The following is a 25,045-nucleotide window of genomic DNA, read 5'->3' as shown; positions in this document are numbered from 1 at the left end:
TAGTAAAAATAGTTTAATATTATCATTATTGAAAATATGTTAGTTACAACTTTACAAATTCTAAAGGTAAGTGAGCAATTTGAACAATACCCATCACAGCAGTCTCTTTGAAAGATTTTTGAGAATTACTGCCAAAAGATTGCTTCAAAGTATGTTTAACAAACACAATATTCACAATAAGTTATGCATTGTGCTTCCAGTAACCCCATGCACACAAAAGTTTTGCTATTATGGGCCCATGGTACAAAAAAGTCATTGTACAGATAAAGCTCTGGTGAAGATAGCCACAAAGAATGTTCACAAACGAAATATTCGCGTTTGGCAGTGCTGCCATGTTCTTATAATGTATATATGTTATATTCTTTAAATATACATTTTTTTTGGCAATTGCTCTTTGATAGATTAGCAGATAGATTTGGTAATCAGAACCCTCAAAGCACCAGTTGCCACATTGCATCTCTATGCATATTTACCTATATGTACTAAAATTTTAGTATTTCAACATAAACATTAAAAATTTTTATTTTACCATGGTTATACAGTATGTCCCTGTAAGTTGGAAACATATGGAAAACTTTTTTATTATTAATTTTACGAAAAAAAGTTATTCTTCATAAAAAACTCTTCATGGTCTAAAACCTAAGATTCCATCATCAGATATCAAATTTTATGAATATTATACGAGGTATGTCAAAAATATGAATTTCGCTCAAGAGTAAAGTAGCTTTATTTTTCACAATATTAAAAATTGTTATTATGAAAAGTTGTTTGCAACGAAGCTCACGTTAACAAAAACGTTATACCAGTTTAGATACACAGTAAATGTGCTCTTAGAATTTATCAATTTTTAAGTGGTTTTAAATTAGAAAAAATACCGAAGTTTTGCATCAAAATAATCCTTAAGGATTTATCTAATTGAAAATTATAAAGTTACAATAATAAATTTAATGGTTTAGTTGTAAAATTGCATTTAACACCAAAATGTAATTAGTTGTTGATAAAAAGAGACTTTTTTCCACTTAAAAAGTTAATGTGTTTTGGTGACCAGTGGTGGAGTGTTCTTTGAATTCAACAAAGGATCTAATTGTTAAAACTTAAAAATGGCTGGAATATGTTATAAGTGTCAGACTTCATGTAATTATAAAGAAGTCAAAAATGAGATGTTTGGATGCCCATGTGATTTATGCAAAAGAGTAATTTGTAAATCTTGCTCTGGCTTATCAGCTTCTGAAGTAAGAGTTGTAGTTATGTCTAATAGAATAATGCCTTTCTTTTGCCCTTCATGTAGGGATGCTTTAAACATACCTGCCCTTATAAAAAAAGTTAATGATCTGGAATTAGAACTCCAAAATTTCTCATCAAGCCTTAATTGCAAAATCACAACTTTAGAGCAAAGGATACTAAGAATGGAGATTTACGAAGCTGATAAAGTAACTCAAAGTTCCAAATTAACTGTTTCAAATTCTGATCATGTGAAATCAACTGACACTGGTAATCATTATGAATCGTTTATAAGTGAATATAGTGAACGTCGTAAACGTGAAAATAACCTTATGTTGTTCAATGTTCACGAATCTGCCGAAGATTTAAAAACAGTTGAAGAATTACTTTCAGGTTTTACTGAAGTATCCATAAAAAAGTTGTTTCGTGTTGGAAAGCAAGGAAATAGGCCTCGACCAATTAAAGCAATTCTGGACAGTTCTGCTAGTGTTATTCGTGTACTAAAAAACCGAAGTCAATTACCTTCAAATATTAGAGTTAGCTCCGATCTTACTATCAGTCAGCGAAATTATTTAAATGAACTTAGGAAGGAACTGGAAATAAAAAAAAGTGCTGGTGAAACAAATCTGACTATCAAGTATGTACATGGAATTCCTAAAATTTTACCTATTAAAGAAAAAAACTAATCTGTAGGGATAAATCTAATTTAAATCATTCAAAGCTATCTGTTTGTTTTCATAATGTGGGAGGCATGCGTACGAAGTTGATAGATTTTAGTCTAAGTGTATTATGTTCGAGTTATGATGTTATTATACTTGTTGAAACATGGTTGACAAATAGCTATTCTGATTCAGAATTGGGCTTGGATTCTGATTATAATATCTTTCGAGCAGATCGTGATAATTTTGATCATTTTAAAGATAAGGGAAGAGGTGGCGGTGTCCTTATAGCCGTTAAGAAAAAGTTTAACAGTTTTGCTCTATCTATACCTCATACTAAAGTTGAACAAATTTTTGTACTAGTTAATATTGGAACAGAGAAAGTTATTTTTGGCTCTGTGTACATACCGCCACGGTCTGATCATGAAATATACGAAGATCATTGTAATGTCCTTGATTTTATATTAATGAACAATAACTACTCTAAGGTTTTTATTTCTGGTGACTTTAATCTTCCGAATGTTACGTGGACAAACGATAATTTAGGAGTTAGTTTATTGAACTATCCACCAAATTCACCAGCTTTACATATGGTCAATTGCTATAGTTTTTACAACCTTTTTCAAAATAATTTTGTGTCCAATAGTAGAAATGTAATTTTAGACTTAATCTTTTCTAATTGTAACGAGTTGAGTGTTGTAAATGCTGCTGATTTAATTTTTCCTAACTCCCTTAACCACAATGGTGTAACATTTGATGTTAATATAATAAATAACAGTGATCCTTTAAAGTACGCAGAGTCATATTATGATTTTAAAAACGGTGATTATATTGGTATGAACTTTTTCTTGTCGGAAAAGATGTTCAACAATTATGATGATTTTATTATTTTTCGTAACTTACGATCTGAATGTAGTACACTGAGTAAAGATTGTTATAATTTATATGTTAGAGATTCTGAATTTAGAATTAATAATGACCCAGGCACTTTTTGGAAATATATAAACAGTCGCAAAAAAAATTATGATGTACCTTGCCATTTATATTTAGGAGATGATCAAAGTAGTTCTGGGGAGGAAGCTGTGAATTTATTTGCCAAATTTTTTTCTACAGTGTTCACTGACCATAATACTACCCCCCCACAATATCAATTTGAAAATTCTGGTAACATGAGTTCATGCTCTTTTAACATAAATACTATTTTTGAGAGTATTCACAATTTGGCTCCTAAACTAAATTTTGGCCCTGATGGCATTCCTAACTATCTATTAAAACAATGTGTTTGTACTATATCTAAGCCATTGTGTATACTCTTTAATAAATCTTTGCAAGAAGGGGTTTTCCCTGATTGCTGGAAACGAAGTTACGTAAAACCTATATTTAAATCTGGTTCAAAGTCAAATGTGGAAAACTACAGAGCAGTTTGTACTATATCAGCAGTTCCAAAATTATTAGATTATTTAGTTACTAAGCAGCTTACTTGTGAATTCGGCAGTATTCTGGTGAATGAACAACACGGTTTTGTACAGGGTAAATCTACAGTAACTAATTTACTTCTTTATCAGAATGACATTGTTATTGCTTTGGAGAACAAATTACAAGTAGATTCCATCTATACTGATTTTTCTAAAGCATTCGATAAGGTCAATCATAATATCTTACTTGCAAAACTTACAGCATACGGTGTTTCTGGAAGTCTCTTTGATTGGATGCAAAGTTACCTGACTAATCGAAGTTTAAGTGTAAAAATAGGATGTTTTCTTTCTAATGCTTTTACAGCTACATCTGGAGTACCGCAAGGTTCCCACTGTGGCCCCCTTCTATTTAATCTGTTCTTGAATGATGTTCACTCTATTTTTAAGGAAGTTAACTTTTTAATGTTTGCTGATGATGTTAAAATGTATAAGACTGTCAATAATGAGGATAACATTTTTCAGCTTCAGTCACAAGTAAATGATTTTTATGAGTGGTGTGGTAGAAATGATATGGAACTTAATATTAATAAATGCTTTTTAATAACTTTTGCTAGATCCCATTCGCCTATTCACCATCAATATTTTATTAATAATACTCCTGTCACACGTGTGAACGAAATTCGGGATTTGGGTATAATATTTGATTGTAAATTAACATTTTACTCTCACATTGACCATACTGTTTCGAAAGCATTTAAGATGTTGGGTTTTGTATTGCGTTCATCAAAAGATTTGTCAATTCACACAATAAAAATCTTATATTGCAGTATCATGAGATCAATTATTGAATATGGTTCTATTATCTGGTCACCTAGTTATGCATATCAAATCCTAAATATTGAAAAGGTTCAAAACAAATTTTTACGTTTCGCAGCTTTTAAGATGGGTTTAACAGTTAGAAATTATACTTATGATAATATATTAAAGAGATTAAATTTACAAACTCTTGAACGCAGAAGAGTCATGTTGGATATTTGTTGTCTTCGCAAAATTATCTCTGGTGTTATTAACTCCGAAGAATTGATAAGTCTTGTATACTTTAATATACCTGCTAGATTGACACGAAATCCACAAATATTCAGGGAACAACGACATGCTACAAATTATGGTCAATATGCACCAATTAGTAGATTGGCCCTGTATGGAAACAAGTTTAGTCATGTAATAGATCTGTTTGGTTCTTCAGTTTCCTCTATTAAACAAGAACTCGGGCGTCTTGAATTTTGAATTTAAAAAATTAAATAGATTTAACTGTTATAGTTAATTCAGTTGTTTTCATCATGTACAAATAATTTATATTCTTTTTTATTTTTTATGTTTGTGTTTTATAGTTGTAGTTTTACATGTATCTAAATTTTATATTTTCATTATTATGACAAAAGCTCTGCTTTATTGTATTTTGTATGTATTGGGTTTATCCCGTTAATAAATACCTACCTAAAACTTAATCTTAAATTTAACTAATAACTGCTATATATTTTACATGGTTAAACGGATTAATATACATCTGCTCTTTCCCGATTTATTATAAGCACATATGGCAACACTGCCAAACACCAATATTTCGTTATGTCATCCATCATTTGTAGCTGTCTTTACTGAAACATCTAATCTGTACGATGTCTTTACAAATATAAATAATTCATATTTCTGGATATAAAAGTCAACAAGTTATTTTTTTAACCGTGATTCAACTTTCTTTACAATGCTAGTTAACTCAGAAATCTCTATGTCTTTATAGTACTTTACGATTTTGGACAGCAACTCGTGTCTTAGATCGATGAATTGTTTTAATGTAATATTGGTTTGTGCTTGTTGAAGTTTTGCAAATGAACACACAGGTGCATGCTTTAGGTGTTCCTTCCAAGGATTGTCTGATTCTTCCCAGCCGTCTAGATTTTTCCAACAGAAAAAACATTTGACAGCGTCTGGTTCTTGCTTGTTGCCAATAAAGATAAATCCTGCCTCTGCCATCTAAAAACAATGAAAAAAACATTTAACCAGACAATCACTTATAGAAAAATAAGAAATTTTAAACATAGTACAGTAAAACTTGTGATGACGGCCACCTGTGCTACCGGCCAGATTTCCTCATTTTTCCAGGCCAGATTTTGACCTGGTATTTGCCATGGTATGACAATAAACATAGAAGGACAAATATATAAATTCGAAGAAGTAGAAAGAGTCCAATATTTAGGAACTATATTCACTAGGAGACCAAATTTGAAAGAAGAAATTCAAGCAAGAATTATAGCTGGTAATCATTGTATCTTTGCTCTAAATGACTTATTAAGAAGTAAGAACATATCTTAGAAGGCTAAGATAAGAATATATAAGACAGTGATAATTATATATATTATATAATTAATAACCTATATCATTATATGCCAGTGAAACATGGACGATGAACAAATCCGAGCAAGTCATGCTGAAAGTGTGGGAAAGAAAAAATTCCAATATCTGGGCCACTAATTAAAGAAAAAGGCGAGGCAGCAAGTAGTTCAAAGATGAAAAATTTTGTAGCGGGTTGGAAAGTTTCTGCAAGCGTCATAATATAATATTAGCATTGATAATGAGGAATTATTCTCAGTGAGATATATATAATGCAGACTCTATTGCTGAGCTATGCCTAACAAGACATTTGCATTAAAAAAGGAAAAAAGTACAGGAAAGCAGGCAGTAAAACAATGTTTGACTATTTTGCTATATTTCTAACAAAAATACTGGAACGACAACATAAATTATGACAAGATGGCTGCATAAGCTTGACAATAAAATGAAAAAACAAAATGGAAAAGTGTTTCTTTTTTTGGATAATGCCACATCACATTCTAAAATTCCATTAGAAAATGTTAAAATAGTCTTCTGCTACCTAACACGACTTCACATTGCCAGCCCTTAGATCGAGGAATAATTTCCGGATTTCAAAATGAGTTACTGACATTTTTTCATTAAGACTTCTAGCCTTTTATTTATTTAAAACATAAATTTATCCGATTTTCTTATCTGGATTACAGCTGCCTGGAAAAAAGTATCTCCTGCTACAGATTAGAACTGTTTTGATGAAGATGACAATATACCCCTTGCCTATTCCGTTCCTACATTCCCAAAAGAAATTTTAGATTTGGATGAAATCATATGTCTATTGAAGCATATTACATAAGATATTGTACCGGGTGTCCCAATAAGAATGGCTCTCGGCCATATCTCAGGAACCGTTTATAGTAGAGCTTTGAAATAAAAAATTTTGTAACAAAAGTTGCCTCCGAAAAGCCTGGAAATTATTTTCATAATTGTGGGACCACCGCTAGAGGGCGTAATTGACTATCAAAAATTAAAAAATCTAAATTTTACAAAATTTTCCTAATGAAGGGGCACTGGAAATCCGATCGTCGTATTCTTCATAAAATTCTACGCATATTTGATTTGACAAGTTTAGGTCTACCTTTGGAAATAAGAGGTGGGGGTGAGTGGAAACCTTGTTATGAAAAACTGGCTGTGAGTCCGGTTCTGCTTAATCAAATTTTGCAAACTTGGTCTTGTTGAAGACAGATCTTTTTCGTCAATGTAAAAGTTATGATTTCGAACCAACTTACTGAGTAATATGCCAGCTAGAAGGCGTTATTTAATTTTTTTCAGAAATGTAGTGTTCCTTGGAAAATATTAAATACAAACATGCATTTTCAATACCATATTACAAAATTAGCAACAGAATAGCGAAAACCGAATGTTAATACCTTTTTTCTATCTCGAGATATCTTACAAAACGTGTAAATTTAAAAACATAACTGTTACTGTCACCGGTAAACGAAATAATTCATTAAAAGTAGTGTGCTATGGAAACAACAAAGAAACATTTTCCAGCTGTCAACGTATATTAGGTCTTTTCAACGCTTCTCATTTGTTTCGAGCCTCGTTCATATCTCGTATATTAATATTATACACGGATTATACGGCATATGACAGAGGCTCGAAACAAATGAGAAGCGTTGAAAAGCCCTATTACAAAGAAAAAAAAACAACTATTTAGTGATGACATAAACGTTCAAATTTTTGCCCATCATTTTCGTTGCAAACATTTACTCTTTCAAGAGTAGATTGAACAGCAGTCTCAATTTCTGCTCTCGATATGCTTTGAATGGCGTTTAGTATTCTCTGGATAATGTATTCTAGAGTAGTGTATGATGGGCAACAATTTGAATATTTAGGTCGTCACTATGTAAGTAGTTCTTTTTGTTCTGTGTTATATTTAATTTTAATAGTATTGTTTCTTAATGTTGTTCTGAAGCTATTTCCTTGTGGCATTTTTATGATTAATTATTTATATGGGAAATAAGCCACAATTAAAATGAAAAAAATAATTTTATTAACGTTTCGACGCCCAAATCGGGTGCCGTTGTCAAAATACAAAATATTACTAAAATAAACTAAAGTGTTGTTGCTAAGCAAAAAAAAATTCTTCTAATAATTTATTTAATCTCACTCATTTATATTGGCAATTCAGACATATATTATACATTTTAATGTAGAAGACTTTAAAATGATATTGCCAATATTTATGAGTTGCGTTCCTGGGACGACTTACTGAAAGATAGTTCATTCGATTACATGAAATTAACCCCAACTCAAGAATATCCGTCATAAAAAATTATAGCATGTGATATGTCTTTAAAAAGACAACCAAATGCAACGACAGTAAAAAATTCTCGCGTTAGAGACTTCATAGTAAATCACAAGGGAAAACCAGGAAAAACCCTGTGATACTATCCCGACATCGTAAGTATTTGGTCTTACATTAATTTACTCTCAAAAAATAATACCAAATTCTGACATGTAACATGTTTAAATTATAAATATTATTAATAATACTAGATATATAAGTAATACTAAAATATAAAATATGTACTAGCTCGATATTATTGACTTACTAATCTTGGTATTTTCTTTCTATTGACTTCCTCTTTCAGTATGGGTAACCACATCCTACTGCATTCTACCGAGGAATTTGCGACACAATTGGTTTCATTTAGCATAATTAGAGCCGCTTCTTTGATTTTTCTCTTTTTACTATCTGATTCTTTCAGGACTATACTTGAATCTCTCCACTGAACTCTATGTTCATTATCCCATGCGTGTTGACATATTTGAGATCTCTCAAATTCTCTATTTTTAATATAAGATTGATGTTCACTTATTCTAACGTCTAATGGTCTTGATGTCTCACCTAAATAAAATTGTTCGCATTCACAAGGTATTTTATAAATGCAATTTTTTGTTCTTTCTTGATCATTGTTAGGTTTAGTTTTAGATAGAATAGATCTCAATGTGTTTGTTGTTTTGAATGTTGTTGAAATGTTGAATTTATTTCCTATTGTTTTAAGTTTCTCGGATAGTCCTTTTATATATGGTATTGATATTTTCCTCGTATTATTTCTGGTGAATGTTGTAGGATCCCGTTCTAAGTTGTTCCGTTCCATTCGATCCAATCTTGACAATTCCTTATTTATAAACGATAAAGGATAATCATTTTTTAATAAAACAGATGTTAACAATTGTTTTTCTGCTAAAAAGGAATTTTCGTTAGAACAAGTAATTTTGGCTCTATCATATAAGGATTTAATGATTCCCTTTTTAACGTTGATGTTGTGATTTGACTTGTAATTGAGATATCTGTTGGTGTGTGTTGGTTTTCTATACACTTGAGTCTCATATCCAATATCCTTCTTTGAGATCAAAACATCGAGGAAAGGTAGGCTGTTATTGTATTCCTTTTCCATTGTAAATTTTATTGTCTCTTCTTGATCGTTTATAATATTCAGGAATGTATCCAACAATTCTGATCCATGAGGCCATATTGAAAACACATCATCTACATATCTCCACCATACTGTGGGTTTTAAATTTTGTTTATAAATAATATTAGTTTCGAAATCCTCCATAAATATATTAGCCAATAATGGAGATAAAGAAGAGCCCATTGCTAGACCAAAATTTTGTTTATAGAATTCATTGTTTAGTTGAAAATAGGTATTATGGGTACATAATGTCAATAACTCCATTATAGCTGATACATTTAGTCTTGTCCTAGTTGCCAATGTATTATCATTCTCTAATTTCGTTTTGATTATGTTTAAAGTTTTATATTTTTATTATTTTTATTTTTTCCCTTGTGATTTACTATGAAGTCTCTAACGCGAGAATTTTTTACTGTCGTTGCATTTGGTTGTCTTTTTAAAGACATATCACATGCTATAATTTTTTATGACGGATATTCTTGAGTTGGGGTTAATTTCATGTAATCGAATGAACTATCTTTCAGTAAGTCGTCCCAGGAACGCAACTCATAAATATTGGCAATATCATTTTAAAGTCTTCTACATTAAAATGTATAATATATGTCTGAATTGCCAATATAAATGAGTGAGATTAAATAAATTATTAGAAGAATTTTTTTTGCTTAGCAACAACACTTTAGTTTATTTTAGTAATATTTTGTATTTTGACAACGGCACCCGATTTGGGCGTCGAAACGTTAATAAAATTATTTTTTTCATTTTAATTGTGGCTTATTTCCCATATAAATAATTAATCAGTATTGTTTCTCTTTATATTGTTGTTTTAATTAATTATATTTTTATACGTTGACATCTGGAAAATGTTATTTTGTTTTTTTCCATAGCACACTACTTTTCATTAACTTAGTTTGCCGGTGATAGTAACAGTTATGTATAAAATTTACACGTTTCTCGAGATATCTTGAGATAGAAAAAAGGTATCGACATGCGGTTTTCGCTATTCTATTGCTAATTTAATCTAATTTTATAAAGTATGATTAAAAATGCATACTTGTATTTAATATTTTCCAAAGAAAACTAGATTTCTGAAAAAAATTAAATAACGCCTCCCAGCTGGCTTATTACTTATTAGGATGGTTCAAAATTATCACGCTTACATTGAACAAAAAGATCTGTCTTCAACAAGACCCAGTTTTCAAAATTTGATTTAGCAGAACCGGACTTACAGCAATTTTTTCATAACAAGGTTCCCACTCACCCCCACCTCTTATTTGCAAAGGTAGAGTTAAACTTGTTAAATCAAATATGCGCAGAATTTGATAAAGAATACAATAATCGGATTTCCAGTGCCTCTTCATTAGGAAAATTTTGTAAAATTTAGATTTTTTTATTTTTGATATTCAATTACGCCCTCTAGCGGTGGACCCACAATTATGAAAATAATTTCCAGGCTTTTCCTGAGGCAACTTTTGTTATAAAAATTTTTATTTCAAAGCTCTACTATAAACGGTTCCTGAGATATGGCCGAGAGCCATTCTTATTGGGACACCCGGTACATAGTAAAGACGAACAGAATATCAAATTAATGAAGGGTCAGAGGGAAAAACGATGAATGTAAATTTTTGGTCATTTTGCGATTTTTAAGCAATCTGTTAGCTTAGAAAGAGTACTATCAACCTGTGAATGGCCAGAAGGAAATAAAGATGATAATTGTCTTAAAATCACGTCACAAGATTGGATGCAAGGGGGAAAACAATGAATATGTAACTTTGTTTCTCATTTTACCAAAAATACTTGCAGTTAGACATTATTCATCGTTCTTACCTTCATTTGACCCTTCAAATATAAAAACGAAAAAGTAAAGGACATCGCACACATCTTATGGAAAATATAATGTCACTCAAATTCAATAAAATTTATACCAATAGATTCGTTTTAAATTAACGATCAAATCTTATCATTGCGCCAACTCTCTATTTTCAAAAATAAGAGCAGAAATTGATATAAATAAATCTGAAATCAAATGGGTAGGTACATAAGTTAGAGAGAGAAAAAATATTTTAAAATACCCAGATTTTCGGTACTCCATAAATCAGCGGATTAGTTTCACTAATCCGCTTAGGCCCAGCGGGATTTAAGCTGTTATGAATAGCACTCAGAGCAATAATGATTGTAAACTAACATTTTATGGACTCCAAAAATGTGATTTCGATAAACTTTAATTGCAATTTGCGCCGTAATTAATCATAATTAAGAGTTGGCACAATGATAAGAATTGATCGTTATATTAAAACAAATCTAATCGTATAAATTTTATTGAATTTGAGTGACATTATATTTTCCATAAGATGTGTGCGATGTCCTTTATGCTTACTTTATCAACATTGCAAGGCTTATTTTTGCTAAAAACCCAAGTTTTGTAAGTTTTTAGTCGATTTTCCTCATGTAAATATGGTAAATATTCTTCAATATCCTACAAAAAGTTTGTTAGCATTTAATAATATCGATGGCGTCACTACAAAAAGGCATAAGCGCCAAAATTTCTAAATTTATGTTTTGGTATCAAAATAATATACTTTTTACGTCCTATCAACCCAACTAAAACGAGCTTTGAATTTTCTATCCGCCAAAACGATTTCTCACGAGATGAGACACCGAAATCAGTAAGCGACAAGATCTGTAAAGGAAGGTGGTGCTTATGTCTTGGGTCTAAAAACGCGCTTATATCAATAAGATAAACAATAATTTGAAATATTATTAATATTTAATGGTTTGTTAAGTTTTTAATTAGATTATTTAGCTTGAAAAACCGTAATATACAATTTTTCCGACTGTCAGTTATGCCTTTAAAAAAAACTTTTTCATTTATCTAACTGCCATGTGGCTATTTAAAATACACTATGACTTAAATCTGCCATAGAAGAATTACTACTTAACTGACTTAAATAAGGTTTGAACATAAAGAAAATATATATTTACTCTGCTGTATAGTCTTCTTTTTTTAATTTTAGAGTTATATTTTGGTAGTAATAATAGTTTAAAAAAACGAACATTTGTTTGCTTACTTCTTTTTTTTAATGGATTTTAGAATGGTTTCTCGGGAGCACAAAATAATAAATCTTGCATTGCAATCCTTTTGGGAGGACTAGGATGGCAATGTGTACGAATCCAGCAGAAAATAAAAACCATGAGTAGAGTAGATATAAATAAATAGTATTTATTGGTATTCTCCTTTTCATGAACATTTTTCAGTGCGTCACAAATTATAGAAAAAAAGGTAAGTCCGTGATAATACACATTTATGACATTTATTCTAAGGTGACATTTTAGTTAAATCTGACAGTTGTCAAATTTTATTTTCAATTTGGAATAAAACCAAATCAATTGTGTCTATTGCATTTATAAAATGGTATTTTCTTCCATTTGTATAGTCTTATAAATTGTACAGATTATATTGATAATATTATTATTTTATTTAATAAATAATTCTTTTTTTATTATGGCGCCATCTATCGACAACTAGAATAATCACCGAACTAGAATAATTACCAAAGTATTTACAGACGTGCCTTTTTTTCTGTCACATACAATTTAATGCGTTAGAGAGAAATCGAAAAACTGTGACGCACTGAAAGATGATCATGAGAAAAAGAATAATAATGTACAAATGTACTTTTACAGGTCAGCAATAATTAAAATTGTCTAAAATTACATTAAAAGTTGACAGTACTTCAGTAAAAAAAAACCTATTACTAAAATTTAAAAACTAAACACTAATTAAATTACAGGACAAAACAAAATTTAGATCTGAAGTACTCCTCAAATGAGTAGAAAGCACCCATCAGAAGATAATTTTTAATTTGTCTCTTAAATTGGTTAAAATCAAGACTTTTAATAGATATTGGTATACAGTTATAAAATTTCAATGCTAGGTATCTGGTTCCATTTCTGGTCCTCTCAAGTCGACTGAAGTCTGGTACAAGGGCATCATGATTTCTAGTCTGATAGTATGCTGTTGTGTTTTATACAGATCTACATTTTGATGAACATACAACAGGCACTGCATAATGTACACAGAAGGTAGTGTGAGAATCCTCAGGTTTCTGAAAGACTACCTACAATCGTCCCGATAACCCTGACCTGTGATTATGCGAATACACTTTCTCTGCTGACCAAACACCTTATCTATATGGCAAGAGTGTCCCCAGGAAAGGATTGCGTAAGTTAGTCGTGAGTGAAAGTTGCTGTGATATGATGTAAGAAGGGTTTGAAGGGAGGTAACCTTAGATAGGTTTCTAAATAAAAAGAGTTGGCTTGAGAGCTTTTGGGAAAGTTTCAGTATGTGCCGTTCCCAAGTGAGTCCCTGATCAAGATAAACACCAAGAAATTTAGCTTCCTGTGAACAATCTGTTAAAATGGGATGTGTAATGGTGTTATGTCTTAGGGTAAAGTTCACTGTTTGTGATTTTGAGTTATTGAGAGAGAGACGATTTGCCAAAAACCATTGGAACAAATTGCTCTCTGTGGTCTCAAGATCAATATCACTGATTTGGGAAGGGTGGTAACTTTGATAGCATGTAGTATCATCAGCAAATAGGACTGTGCTTACCGGGCCCTCTTGTGAAAATCCCAAGTCATTTATATAAATGAGAAATAATATTGGACCTAGAACTGACCCTTGAGGCACTCCATACATCAAAGGTTTTTTATCAGATTTAAGCTGGTTAAAAAACACATATTGAAATCTATCTGATAGATAAGACTCAATCAATTGAATAGACATAGGATGAAATAGTTCATTTTCCACTGAAAATAAGGTCCTCGATGAAGCGCTAAAATATGATGTTCTTTTAGAGTCTATACTACTAAAAGACACTAAACAAGAACTCCAAATGCCTAGTTCTTTAAAGATAGGTCATAATGATTTTATACAACATAATGATTCTTTAACCCTTAAGTACTAACACCCCGTCTCTCAGACGACATCGCTTGTCGAAAGTGGGATATTTCCCTTTCTAGAAAATTTTGAAGGTCACCCATTTATGACTTTTCAAGTTGGATTGTTCTTTAGTAGTATTGAATTCGGCAATTTGCTGCAGGTTGTTATTCGAAAGATATTTAGGCTCAAAGTGTGATTTCCGTCTAATAGACGGGGTGTTAGTGTTTGTGCCCAGTTTGTCATTACACATAATGTGCCCCAGTTCATCAAAAATCCAGTAAGAAAATGTTGTCACTGACTACCATTGCTACACTGTACTAACTATAGTACCTGTCAGTTTTTTTTTTGTTTTAACATTTTTTAAAAACCTTTTTATTTTCATTTTTCTTACTCTTTGTTTAACTTTTATAAATTTTTATTAAGATTCTTTAATTTGTTTCATTTTCACAAACAATCCTTCCATTCTTGTTATAATGTTTTTTATTTTAATAAGTACATAAAAACTAGATTAATTACTGTGTTTTTTAGATAATCAATACTTTCAGTAAGTCATTGAGATATTATTTTGCATTAAAATATTTAACAAAAACAAAAATTACCACTAAAATGTTAAACCTGTCTGTCAGGCGGTTAGTTAGTGTTTACGCCATTACTTTAAGATGTTAGTACTTAAGGGTTAAACTCCGAATCAGAGTCATCATCTATAACAGTATTTCTTAAAAATGAGACAAATAATTGACAGGATTAGTTCTAGCTCAACAACTGGTTCAATTTCTAGTAAAACATCAGGTAGTTCATCTCAAAGCATTCAATGTATCAATGTAGAAAAAATGGTATATTTTGTGTTGTTTTTTCGATACTATTTCAGTTTATTTCCTTGTTATACTTAATATAACGTGACAATTAAATTAACTTTAGTTTTGTATATTTTTTTTAAACCCATATAACTCTAAAACACTCATAATTTGTGTATTGTTTATTTTGTATTATTTTTACTTTTGTTATGCTTTAAAATGAAAAGAATTATTCTCCATTTTTCTCCAAATGTAAAAAAAGAAATGTTACGGCATATTAAACCTTTCTTGTCTCCTGAAAAAAACTGTCAATGGCCCATGGCGCTTATGCCTTTCTCCTTTCTGTCGTGACACCGTCGGCCGTCGATATGAAGTTAAGCATTTAATTTATAATACATACCTCTATCAAACTCATTTTGTTGTAAAATATTCAAATTAAATTGATCTTGGTTGAATTCAAATGAATATAAACTGTAAACGATATGTATTGTGCTTTGAGCAGTAAACAAAACGGTTGAGATTTTGAATGTTTGTCAATGTCAATTGTAAATGTCATACATGTGGTCTCCATAAAGGCATATTTTTGAGATAAATCAGATAAATCGTTTACATTTGGAAGTTAAAAAATGCATACATTTTATTCAACTGTATTCAATATTTTAGTATGTAAAATTGATCAACTATTTTATAATTTAAATTTAAGAAAAGTTTTTAACACACCATCCAGAGAATATTATTGAATTTATGGGCCCTCTACTCACTGCTGCCAAACTTCAAAGACTGGAAATAATAATACGACTTGACTTAAATTTAATTAAATAATTCATAAAAAGTGAAGTTTGCTTTCTTAAAACTGAGGTAAATGTAACATACTACCGGCCTTTAGATAAAAATGACAAGATTGAACAATCTTAAAATTTTTCAAGCATCAGAAAATTTAGCGAGATATGGATAACATATTTGGTATTCCGGGCTCAAAATCATATTATATTATATCTTTCGTTTCGACGTCGTATCTTCACTAGAAACGAAGTTAGCGAACTATGCATTTTAGCGACATATGGATGGATAACATATTTGGCATTCCGGGCCCAAAATCATATTATATCTTTCGCATAGAAGAGTGATCTTTCGTTTGGACGTCGTATCTTCACTAGAAACGAAGTTAGCGAACTATGCATTTTAGCGAGATATGGATAAGATATTTGGAATTCCGGGCTCAAAATCATATTAGGTCTGTTCCTTTGTTTTTTAGTGTTACACTTTTGAGTGTAAGTGTACGAAATTCTATGGACATTTGAGTGTAAAATGACAGCGGCTCATGACAGCGGACAGTATTAAACGAAAATTATCGGTGTGCCAATCAAGCAAAGGGACAAGGAACTTCCGAATATGGCCTAACTGGGGGCACATAACATAACCTAATATTTACATTTGTAAAGAATATCCTGTTTGTTTTTATTGTCGATTGTGCAGCGAAATTGTGATAGCAAATCAAATATAAAGTAGTTTATCGCCTACAGAACTGAATTAGTCCATAGCAGTTATCAGTTTTTCTTTCTTGGGAAGCTTATACATGTAACTTGTATTGTTGTAAATTGTGGGAGTAGGGCAGACAGGGAAAAGTCTTATTTTATACTGTTCCCAAGGCTCCCCATGCAATACATTTAAATGAAGTATCCAAACAAAGCCGGGGACAATGGATAAAAGCCACAAGAAGAACAGATATAAGGGAACTAAAATTAAAATGTGAAAAGTAAACATTTTATAAGTGGTAAGTTTAATGTAATTCAATTAATAAGGATTTTAAATGTCTACAATAATAATCAAGATGTGATAATTCAAGCTTAAGTATTAGGAAAGCCAGCCATGTTTCACTTCCATGAAGCAGAGAAGGGAGGTATATAATATACTGTCCCTTTTGTCTTCTCACTAATTTCTCTTTTGCTAATGAAACCTGTAGTGAGGGAGTGATATAATCGTGATGTTTTAGCAATTCTGTTGTTCATTTTTTTTTGCATTTTTTGTCTATTATAGTTTATAAATATTCAAAATCATTCATATCGTCGCCGTGGAGGTCAATGGGTTTAATCCACAAAAGTAAAATCCTGAGAAACGGGCGCTTAAAGATTTCGCGTGACAAAATTACTTAGTTTTTGCAAATTTTAAGTATAAATTTATTGTTTTTTGATGACTAAATTTTGAATATGCTTGATTTTAGATTATATCTACTTATCTTATTAAATTAATTCATGTTTAAGTTGTTATTTCAAAAGATATGTGTATTAGACCTCTTGACCACTGAACAGTAACATAATAGTTAGAACCTTGTGTGGCAGTCAAAAGCGTCAAGCCGCAGAATTATTGGGTGAGAAACTGACCATTAGTGGAAAAGCTTCTAAATTTTGTTATAATCTACAATATCAGTTAATCTTGTTATCATTAAAAGTTAATAAGTAATATTATAACAATGGTCGCATTTAGGTTCTCAGAATTTATTAATTCAAATAATAAAAAGAACAACGACAATCAATTTACAAAATCAGGAACTAGCCTAATATGGCTATATTGTCAAAGTCAAAATAATTTATTTTCATTGGGCTTTGTAAATGGACGCTTTGAAAAGTCTTTACAAAATATCCAAATGAGTATCATAAGAACAGAAATGAAATTAAAAAAAAAACAATTTAAGATGAAAACATAAAAAACTACTTTAATCACTATCGTTAGTTGGATATTACACACCAATCAATTTTAGCATTAGTAACATAATATGAGGGTCGTTAAATAAGTTCTTAGAAAAAGATAACAAAACAATTATCTTCGATATTTCTTTTTTTATTTTTCAGTGTACTAAAAACTAACCATGTTCTCAATGCAACAAACTCTTGGATTTTCTAGGGACTTATTAAACGATCCTTATATGCTTTTTAAATATTTTTTAACACCTATGTAACATTTTTCATCTGATAGATACACTACTATTACTTCTAATTAATCTTCTTCATCACTCTCTGTATCGGGCTTTTCTTGTCCATCTTCATCTTCGGGTTCCAAGCTTTCATAAAACTTGTGATATGTAGACGGAACACTTCCATTTTCACATAGTTTTAAAAGGTCTTTTAATTTATTTTTGTTTATTTTAGGCTTCGACAGATATAATCTTGATACTTCAAAATAGGGTACTCTTCTGCGCTGTCTTTTTTCAATGTTCAGTGAGTCAAATTCGTTGTCATTTAATCTGTATTTAAAATAAATAGTTTTGGGGCAACTTTTACGATACTGGATCCATTTAACTTTTATCCACCTCATTTTTCCCTGTTCTGCTTGAGACTTGTTTGTAATTATCTGGCTGCTATATTTTTTATAATCTAAAAAGTCAGAATAATCCATTTCAATGACCTTGTGGTAAGGTTTACTTGTTTTTGCAGTACGAGCGACCATATACCATCCCTCTGGTGTGTACACGTCAACTTGCTTTCCACGGGACTCTATTGTGGAGTGCACAGAATCGCACTCCATCTCTGAGTGTCCTGACTCCATAAACTTCTGGTTTATTGTTTGTATAGGTAGCTGCTCCACGGCCCGTAAGAACATAGCAGATACAATAGTATTTCTATTTTGTCCTGATGCTGTGTCCGAATAAAATGTCACTTCTTCTTTGGTACCTAGTGAAACCAGAAGTTTCCACAGACACGTGGCGATCTCTGATGCACCTTTCTTCCCATCACCCTCATGCCACATGTAATTTGTTGCTTGTCCAGCAGCAAGATCATATATAGTGAAGTTATATGTTTTCAACTTTTTTTTAAAGTATAATTGACCTACTTGTAAACTAGGGGTCAATAATATTTTTTCTAAATCCATAGTAAAGCAAGAGAAATTTGTATCACATTTGGCGTGGTCCTTGTCAACTTTTTTGTGTTCCCTAGCTTCTTCTTTACGAGCCAAGTGTACTTTATAAGCCTCTTCATCTTTTACCTTATCCTCGTCTGACTTGTTTTTGTACTGTGTACAAAAGTCACACTGATCCTTTTTGGGAGTGTGAAACCCGTAGTTGAACTCTGACACGAAGACCGATTTGTAGAAACTAAATTTTTCTGGCTCAACATTAACTTCTTTACAATATTCCAAATAGTCCATATAAATACGAGTTTCACTCAATCCAGATGGCAAATATTTTCTCTTACTGCTGCTGCGGCAGTAATGTGAATCAACTACGGGCAATTCTTGAATATGTTTCCTAATTATATTTTTCACATCCTCTGATTTTTTGTTGGGCGGCTCTTTGTGACCCCGGTGATCTATTTCCGTAATACCAGAAGGAGTCAATTTTTTCAATGCAGTTTCAACTTTTTTGCTTGAGATGTCGTATGTAGCCAAAAAAAACTGTTTGCACACTTGGACCCGATGCTCATTGCACATCAACGTATATTGTAAGGTATGGGCTCGTTTGTTATTGTCTCCAGAGTACCTTCTTTTCACAGGAATACGCTTTACGCTGTTTCCAATAAAAGCCCACCTTGATCTCTCAGATTCCAGACTTAGATATTCACTTAACATTTGCTCACGCTGTGTTTTTTCTATTTTGGTATTGCACTTATAATGGCATTTACAGGTAACATCTCTAACCATCCTAGCTCGAATGTTATTCCCTGTTCTATTTTGATACTCTTTGCCTGCCATTCTCAATGTCTTTTGTGAATTTCTCTTCCAGTTGTTTGGGTTTCGCTTTCGTTTTCGAGATAACACTTCTTCAGTTGGGTTTGTAGAAGTGGCGGAACATGGTACTACACTATTTTCATCATTATCAGAAGAACTGGAAGTTTCTGCTATAAGGATTCGACGGTATTGAGGTTTCCAATTTTGAGCAATGTCGTCGTTAAAGGATATTACAGATGTAGATGATCCAGAGATATTATGGTCCTGTTGAACTTCAGGCAGATGGGGTGCTACTTGGTGTAGCTCTTGAAACTCCGGTGCCAAGTTTAAGTCCTCATTGTGTATAATATCAATATTATCTAGTGTCACATTTTTAAGCTCTGCATACTCAATTTGATCAGCTCTTTCGTCCACATCCACATACTGTGCTTGTATTATATCCTGACTGCGTTCTCCAATTGGTACACTGAGTGAGTGATTATGGAGCTCTACATATTCGTCTCGTCCAGATATTTCAAAAGATTCGACAGATTGTGCTTGTACACCAAGTTGATCAGAATCTGTAAGTAAAAAAAAATTTTAATTTTTAAATTTTAACTAAAAATTTAATATTAAAAAAATTAAATTTCAATCACTTGGTGTACAAATACAGGTAAATGTGCAAAATAAACCAGCATCATTACCTACAGTTCATCCTTTCATTTACGTCCGTTAGGGTCCTAAAAGTGTAGGAAAGGTATGCTAAAAACACTATACAGTGATGAGCGGGCTAACAGCCGGCAAAAAATCGCTAAAGATCGAAAACATATTAAGTTGTTTACATTATGTTTATTGTTTCCCACCTTTAGACGTGTCAGAGGATTATGTCAGCTAAAATTGTCACTGTCACATTGGCAGTTGTCAAACTCGTCCGATACGTCTGAAGGTGAGAAACAATAAGTAAAATTTAAATCTATAGGTTTCTATTGCTAAATTTCCCAACTCTAGTTTCGTTTCTTTTTATCTCACAACTTAACATGTTTTCCATTTGTGTTATTTTGCCGGTTATTAGCGTCCTTATCATTGTATATTTAATTTACATGACTTTCACTGCAACTTTGTTACCATTATCCATGATTAATTCCGTATTAAGTACATAATATGTATATTATACATAACTAAGTGACGATGAAGGAAAACATCGTGAGGAATTGATGTGTGTTATATGAAAAGTTCGATCTTTCACAATCTACTAGCGCCTGATCAATTTCGCATGTAATTAATTTTAATTCTAATTTTTTTAAAATCATTTTTTACCACCCAGGTGCAAATTTACTAAATACACAAATATTAGTCGGGTACTAGGTATCAATACAAACAAATATAAAATAAAAATTAATATTTCACTTACCTTTGAGATTATCTTGATTTTCTTTATTTTGGTCAAAACTATTTAAAGCCAAATTAACCATATTTTTCCCACGCGAATACATTTTCAAGAAATTGAAAACTGAAACACTTACAAACTGAAAAAATGAAATCAAACACCAAGTCACAAGTCACCGATAGCTAAAGCACACGACTGATAAAAAATACATGTTCCTATTAAATTCTTGTTAAATTTGCAGAAGTTATTAATTACCTATTTGCTTAGTAAGGGTAAGATATCAGTGAAAAACCGTTTAAATCTAACCGATGCGTGTGCCGGTTACATTATATTGAGTGGTCAACAGAGATATGCCACTCAGATCTGTTGACTTCGAATTCTTTTAAGATAGAGATAAATAAATTATGGAAGTCAATGAATACAAGCGGCTTATTGTCGTTGACTGTTTTAAAGTTTGTGTGCTAGACCTATTGACGAATTTTAAAATAGTATAGAAGAAGAAATTTTTTGCTCAAATCCTTTGACCACGGCATTTTTTGAGGGTTTTAAATACATCCTATACACTTAACTCAATTTCGATAAAATTGTGGCTTGGCCCCCTTGACCACCACGGCGACGATATGTTCTACTAAATTTCCGTCTAGGTTTATATGGATTTCTCTCGGTGTCTTGGAAATAAGTAAAGTTTTAGTCTTTGCTAATTTTATTTTCATTCCTTTGTCTGCAAGTTCTCTCGTCTATAAATTTAGGTTGCTTTGTAAAGATTTCTCTGAACTTGGTATCAATGCAATGTCATCTGCAGATACACATTTACTCAGAGTTATACTTTTTAATCAGTGGTAACCTAAATCTAATTTTCGGGACTCTACTGCATTTTTTTTATTGGTTCATTCATATATATAATATAATGAATAGCAGTGAGCTTAAAACTCCACCTTGCCTTACTCCTTGTGTATTAGCAAATTTGTTTGATTCACAGTTTAATGCTCGCACAATGTTCCAGTACATAAATTTTACTTGCATCAATTAGTTCTCCTCCAACATCGAACAGTTCAAGCCCTTTCCAAATGTGATGTCCGGGTACCTTGTCAAAGGCTTTTTCCATTGTCTTATAGTAAAGATATGATCTTGGACACTGTGCCCGGTCAGAAACCTTTTTGTGCATCGTCTAGTTGATGTTCCACTTTCTTTCTCAGTCTCATCTCGAGTGTTCATTCATAAATCTTAGCCAGTACACTTAGCATGAAAATACCTCGATAATTTGAACATTACTTTTTTACCTCCCTTCTTTACCAGAAGAGCCATTACTGCTGTTGCCCAATCTTCTGGGATGCGTTTCTGTTTCCAAATTGTTATCAGTAATTTGTGTAAGTAGTGTAATGCAGATTCCCCCATATATTTCAACAATCGTGTTTTGATATTATCTATTCCTGCCACTTTACCATTTTTCATTTTTGCAATGGCTTCCGTTAATTCTTCCATTGTTATTTCATTACTCAACTCTTTGGAATATTTACTCCATCTATTAACTATATCTTGTGGTTGGGTAAGTGTTTCTCCATTTTATTTTTTTTTTTATTTGCACGACAGTACTACCTGATTTACCTCTCATTTTTTCAGACCTTAATAGAACAATTTTTGGTTTGTCCTACTACTGTCTTGCTCCATCTTTTCTCCAAATCTCTCCCACTGTTCCAATTTAGCTTTTTTAACTTTTTCTTCCACAAGCTTCCTTGCTTATTAACTGTTATTTTCTAGATAAGCTCTCCATGGTACTTTCTTTTCTTTCACAGCTATTTTTATCTCTTCGCTCCACCAACTAGTCCTTTTTTTTTGACTACTTTTATTCAATAAAAATATAAAAACACTCTTGTGATAGTGAAGAGACAGTTTATGTTTCCTTTCGATCCAGAGGCGATACACAATCTCCAGACAGTTGTTTCTGCCTTACGGCGTCCCCAGTGGAGCTGCCTGTACACCTCTGAATCAAAACGAAATCAAATTGTCTATTTAAGTGGAATTTCAAAAATAGTTATCTACTATTAGGATGCTTCAGCGATATCTCTTAAAGAAAAGAGAAAAGTCCCAGATACAAAATTCACTATTAAAATAGTAAATAATTATTTAAATCTGAAACTTTTCTTATTGGAACCCCTTTCTGGTACATCCTTAATCTCTTTTTGACTTTTACAATTTCGGACTTTGAATTATCTTTCTGATCTTTTTTCTAGATTAATGAAAGCAGAATGTAACTGTATACTGCAGAGTCCTTTTCCCTTTCTTTATTCATCATCTCTTGTCTTATAAATTGTAAAAGTCAGAGATTAAGGATGTTACCAGAAAGAAGTTCCAATAAGAAAAGTGTCAGATATAAATAATTATTTACTATTTTTATTTTAATAGTGAATTTTATATCTGGGACTTTTCTTTATTCTTGTGATACTTTCCACATTTTTATGATTTTTTTATGGTACACAATGTAGAATTTTTATTTATGTCTTTGTTTTAGGAACAACCACCAGATATTTAAAAGGTATAAAAAGAAGAAACTGCTGGAATTTCAAAACAAATGTGTTTGACTAGTAAAGATTTGGATAAATAACAGGAGTTACTTTGGGCTATAGCTAAGTGCAGATTTATTTCCTTGTGGCTTCCTATGTTAATTCTTATTAATTATACACTTAAATATGTTTTTAGTCTCAGGAAGATTTTATATTTGATTATTTTTGAATAAACATTATTATTATTATTACCTTAATTTCCATTAAATAAATTAACTGTAATCAATAAAGTAATCGTTTAATTGTTAATAAATTATCAAGTATGATTCCCAAATATTTTATTTGTTTGACACCTTCTATGGGCTGATTGTGAGATTATAGTTAAGGTACCAAGGGTATTATAAGGATAATAACACTTGAGGTCAATGGTGTATATACCGAGGGCCTTTGGCCTGAGGGATATAAGTTGACTGAAAGCGATATTATCGTTAATACCCGTGGTGCCTTCAACATTTAATGTCCGACTAAATTATTCTTTATAGGCAAAAAATTGAAGGAATTTTGAATTAATTAGTTTTCAAATAAGTACATTTACCAGCAATAGTCGTAACGTAATTGTGGTAACCATAGTTTTACTTGGGTTGTTATTTGTCAACTTGACAGTATTTAACTAGTTATTTAAATTTAATACCCTAGGGCGTAATTTTTCAAAATAATGCCCTAGAGCCTAGGGCACTTAACTGACTTCGAAATCATGTCATTATTTATCAAACTGACTTCAAAATCATGTCATTATTTGTCAAATAATATACCAGTCGGACATTAATATTATTACAGTAGAACCTCGATTATCTGTCAGGGCACCGGACCAAGGGTATGACGGATAATCGAAAAGACGGTTAACAGAACATTAAAAAAAAATAAAAATTCATAGTACAACTCTCAAATTTCATTTGTATGGTTTGTTTGACAATATAAGAGGGATTTGTGTTCATACAATCGAATCAATTTAAAATATTCTGAAATTTGTGTTTGTTTTACTGCTGCTTCATATTTTGCGACGGCTGAATTTCTTAATCGGCATAAGGCATAAGATCATGCAATCTGCTTTATTGGCTTCTTCTTGTTGAGAATACCACTCGATGAATTATTGCATATGCGATGCAGCTTCTCTAGATTATTTACGCAAATCTTTGTCAGTTACAATAGGTTCATCAATATAGCTACAGTCAAGCTTCCTTGTGTCCAAGCATCAATATAGCTACTGTGTCAGCTTCCGAATAGGTTTGGTCCGCCTTTGTTGCCATTTCAATGAGTTCTTTATCTGTCAGCAATGGATAGCCGTTTGTCATCACAAATCAAATTACCTTTTTTTTTTATTTTTTTGCATTTAAATGATTGCTAATGTATAACTCAATACAACTTCTGTATGTACCCTGACGGTTAACAGAGGTGATGGTTAATGGAGAGACGGATAATCGAGGTTCCACTGTACATGATTTCGAAGTCAGTTATATTATAATGCCCTAGGGCGTTATTTTTCAATATTTATTTTGAAAAATAATGCCCTAGCTAGGGTATTAAATTCAAATAACTAGTTAAATACTGTCGAGTTGACACAATTACGTTACAA

At 31.6% G+C, this 25,045-nt stretch overlaps 1 protein-coding gene across 1 annotated transcript; it reads right to left on the bottom strand.

The window, feature by feature from the left end:
- LOC114332238 (baculoviral IAP repeat-containing protein 5) lies at positions 1-15,408 on the bottom strand. Its single transcript, XM_028281997.2, has 3 exons — positions 15,284-15,408; positions 11,525-11,623; positions 1-5,329 (listed from the first exon to the last, which is right to left on the bottom strand). Exons 1-3 carry the CDS (start codon positions 15,296-15,298, stop codon positions 5,027-5,029), a joined length of 417 nt encoding a protein of 138 aa, XP_028137798.1. The 5' UTR covers positions 15,299-15,408; the 3' UTR covers positions 1-5,026.
- Between the last annotated feature and the right edge of the window lie 9,637 nt (positions 15,409-25,045).

Source organism: Diabrotica virgifera, chromosome 9 (assembly GCF_917563875.1).
Source record: "Diabrotica virgifera virgifera chromosome 9, PGI_DIABVI_V3a".
NCBI classification, from domain to species: Eukaryota; Metazoa; Arthropoda; class Insecta; order Coleoptera; family Chrysomelidae; genus Diabrotica; species Diabrotica virgifera.
Note: the sequence above shows the minus strand (reverse complement) of the source record. Positions and strands in the feature narration are given on the sequence as shown.

Excerpts from the sequence above, each read along its gene's own strand:
- LOC114332238 (XM_028281997.2), bottom strand. Across the intron at positions 5,330-11,524 it reads AGCCTTGCAATGTTGATAAA|ATGGCAGAGGCAGGATTTAT; the intron begins GTAAGCATAAAG and ends CATTGTTTTTAG.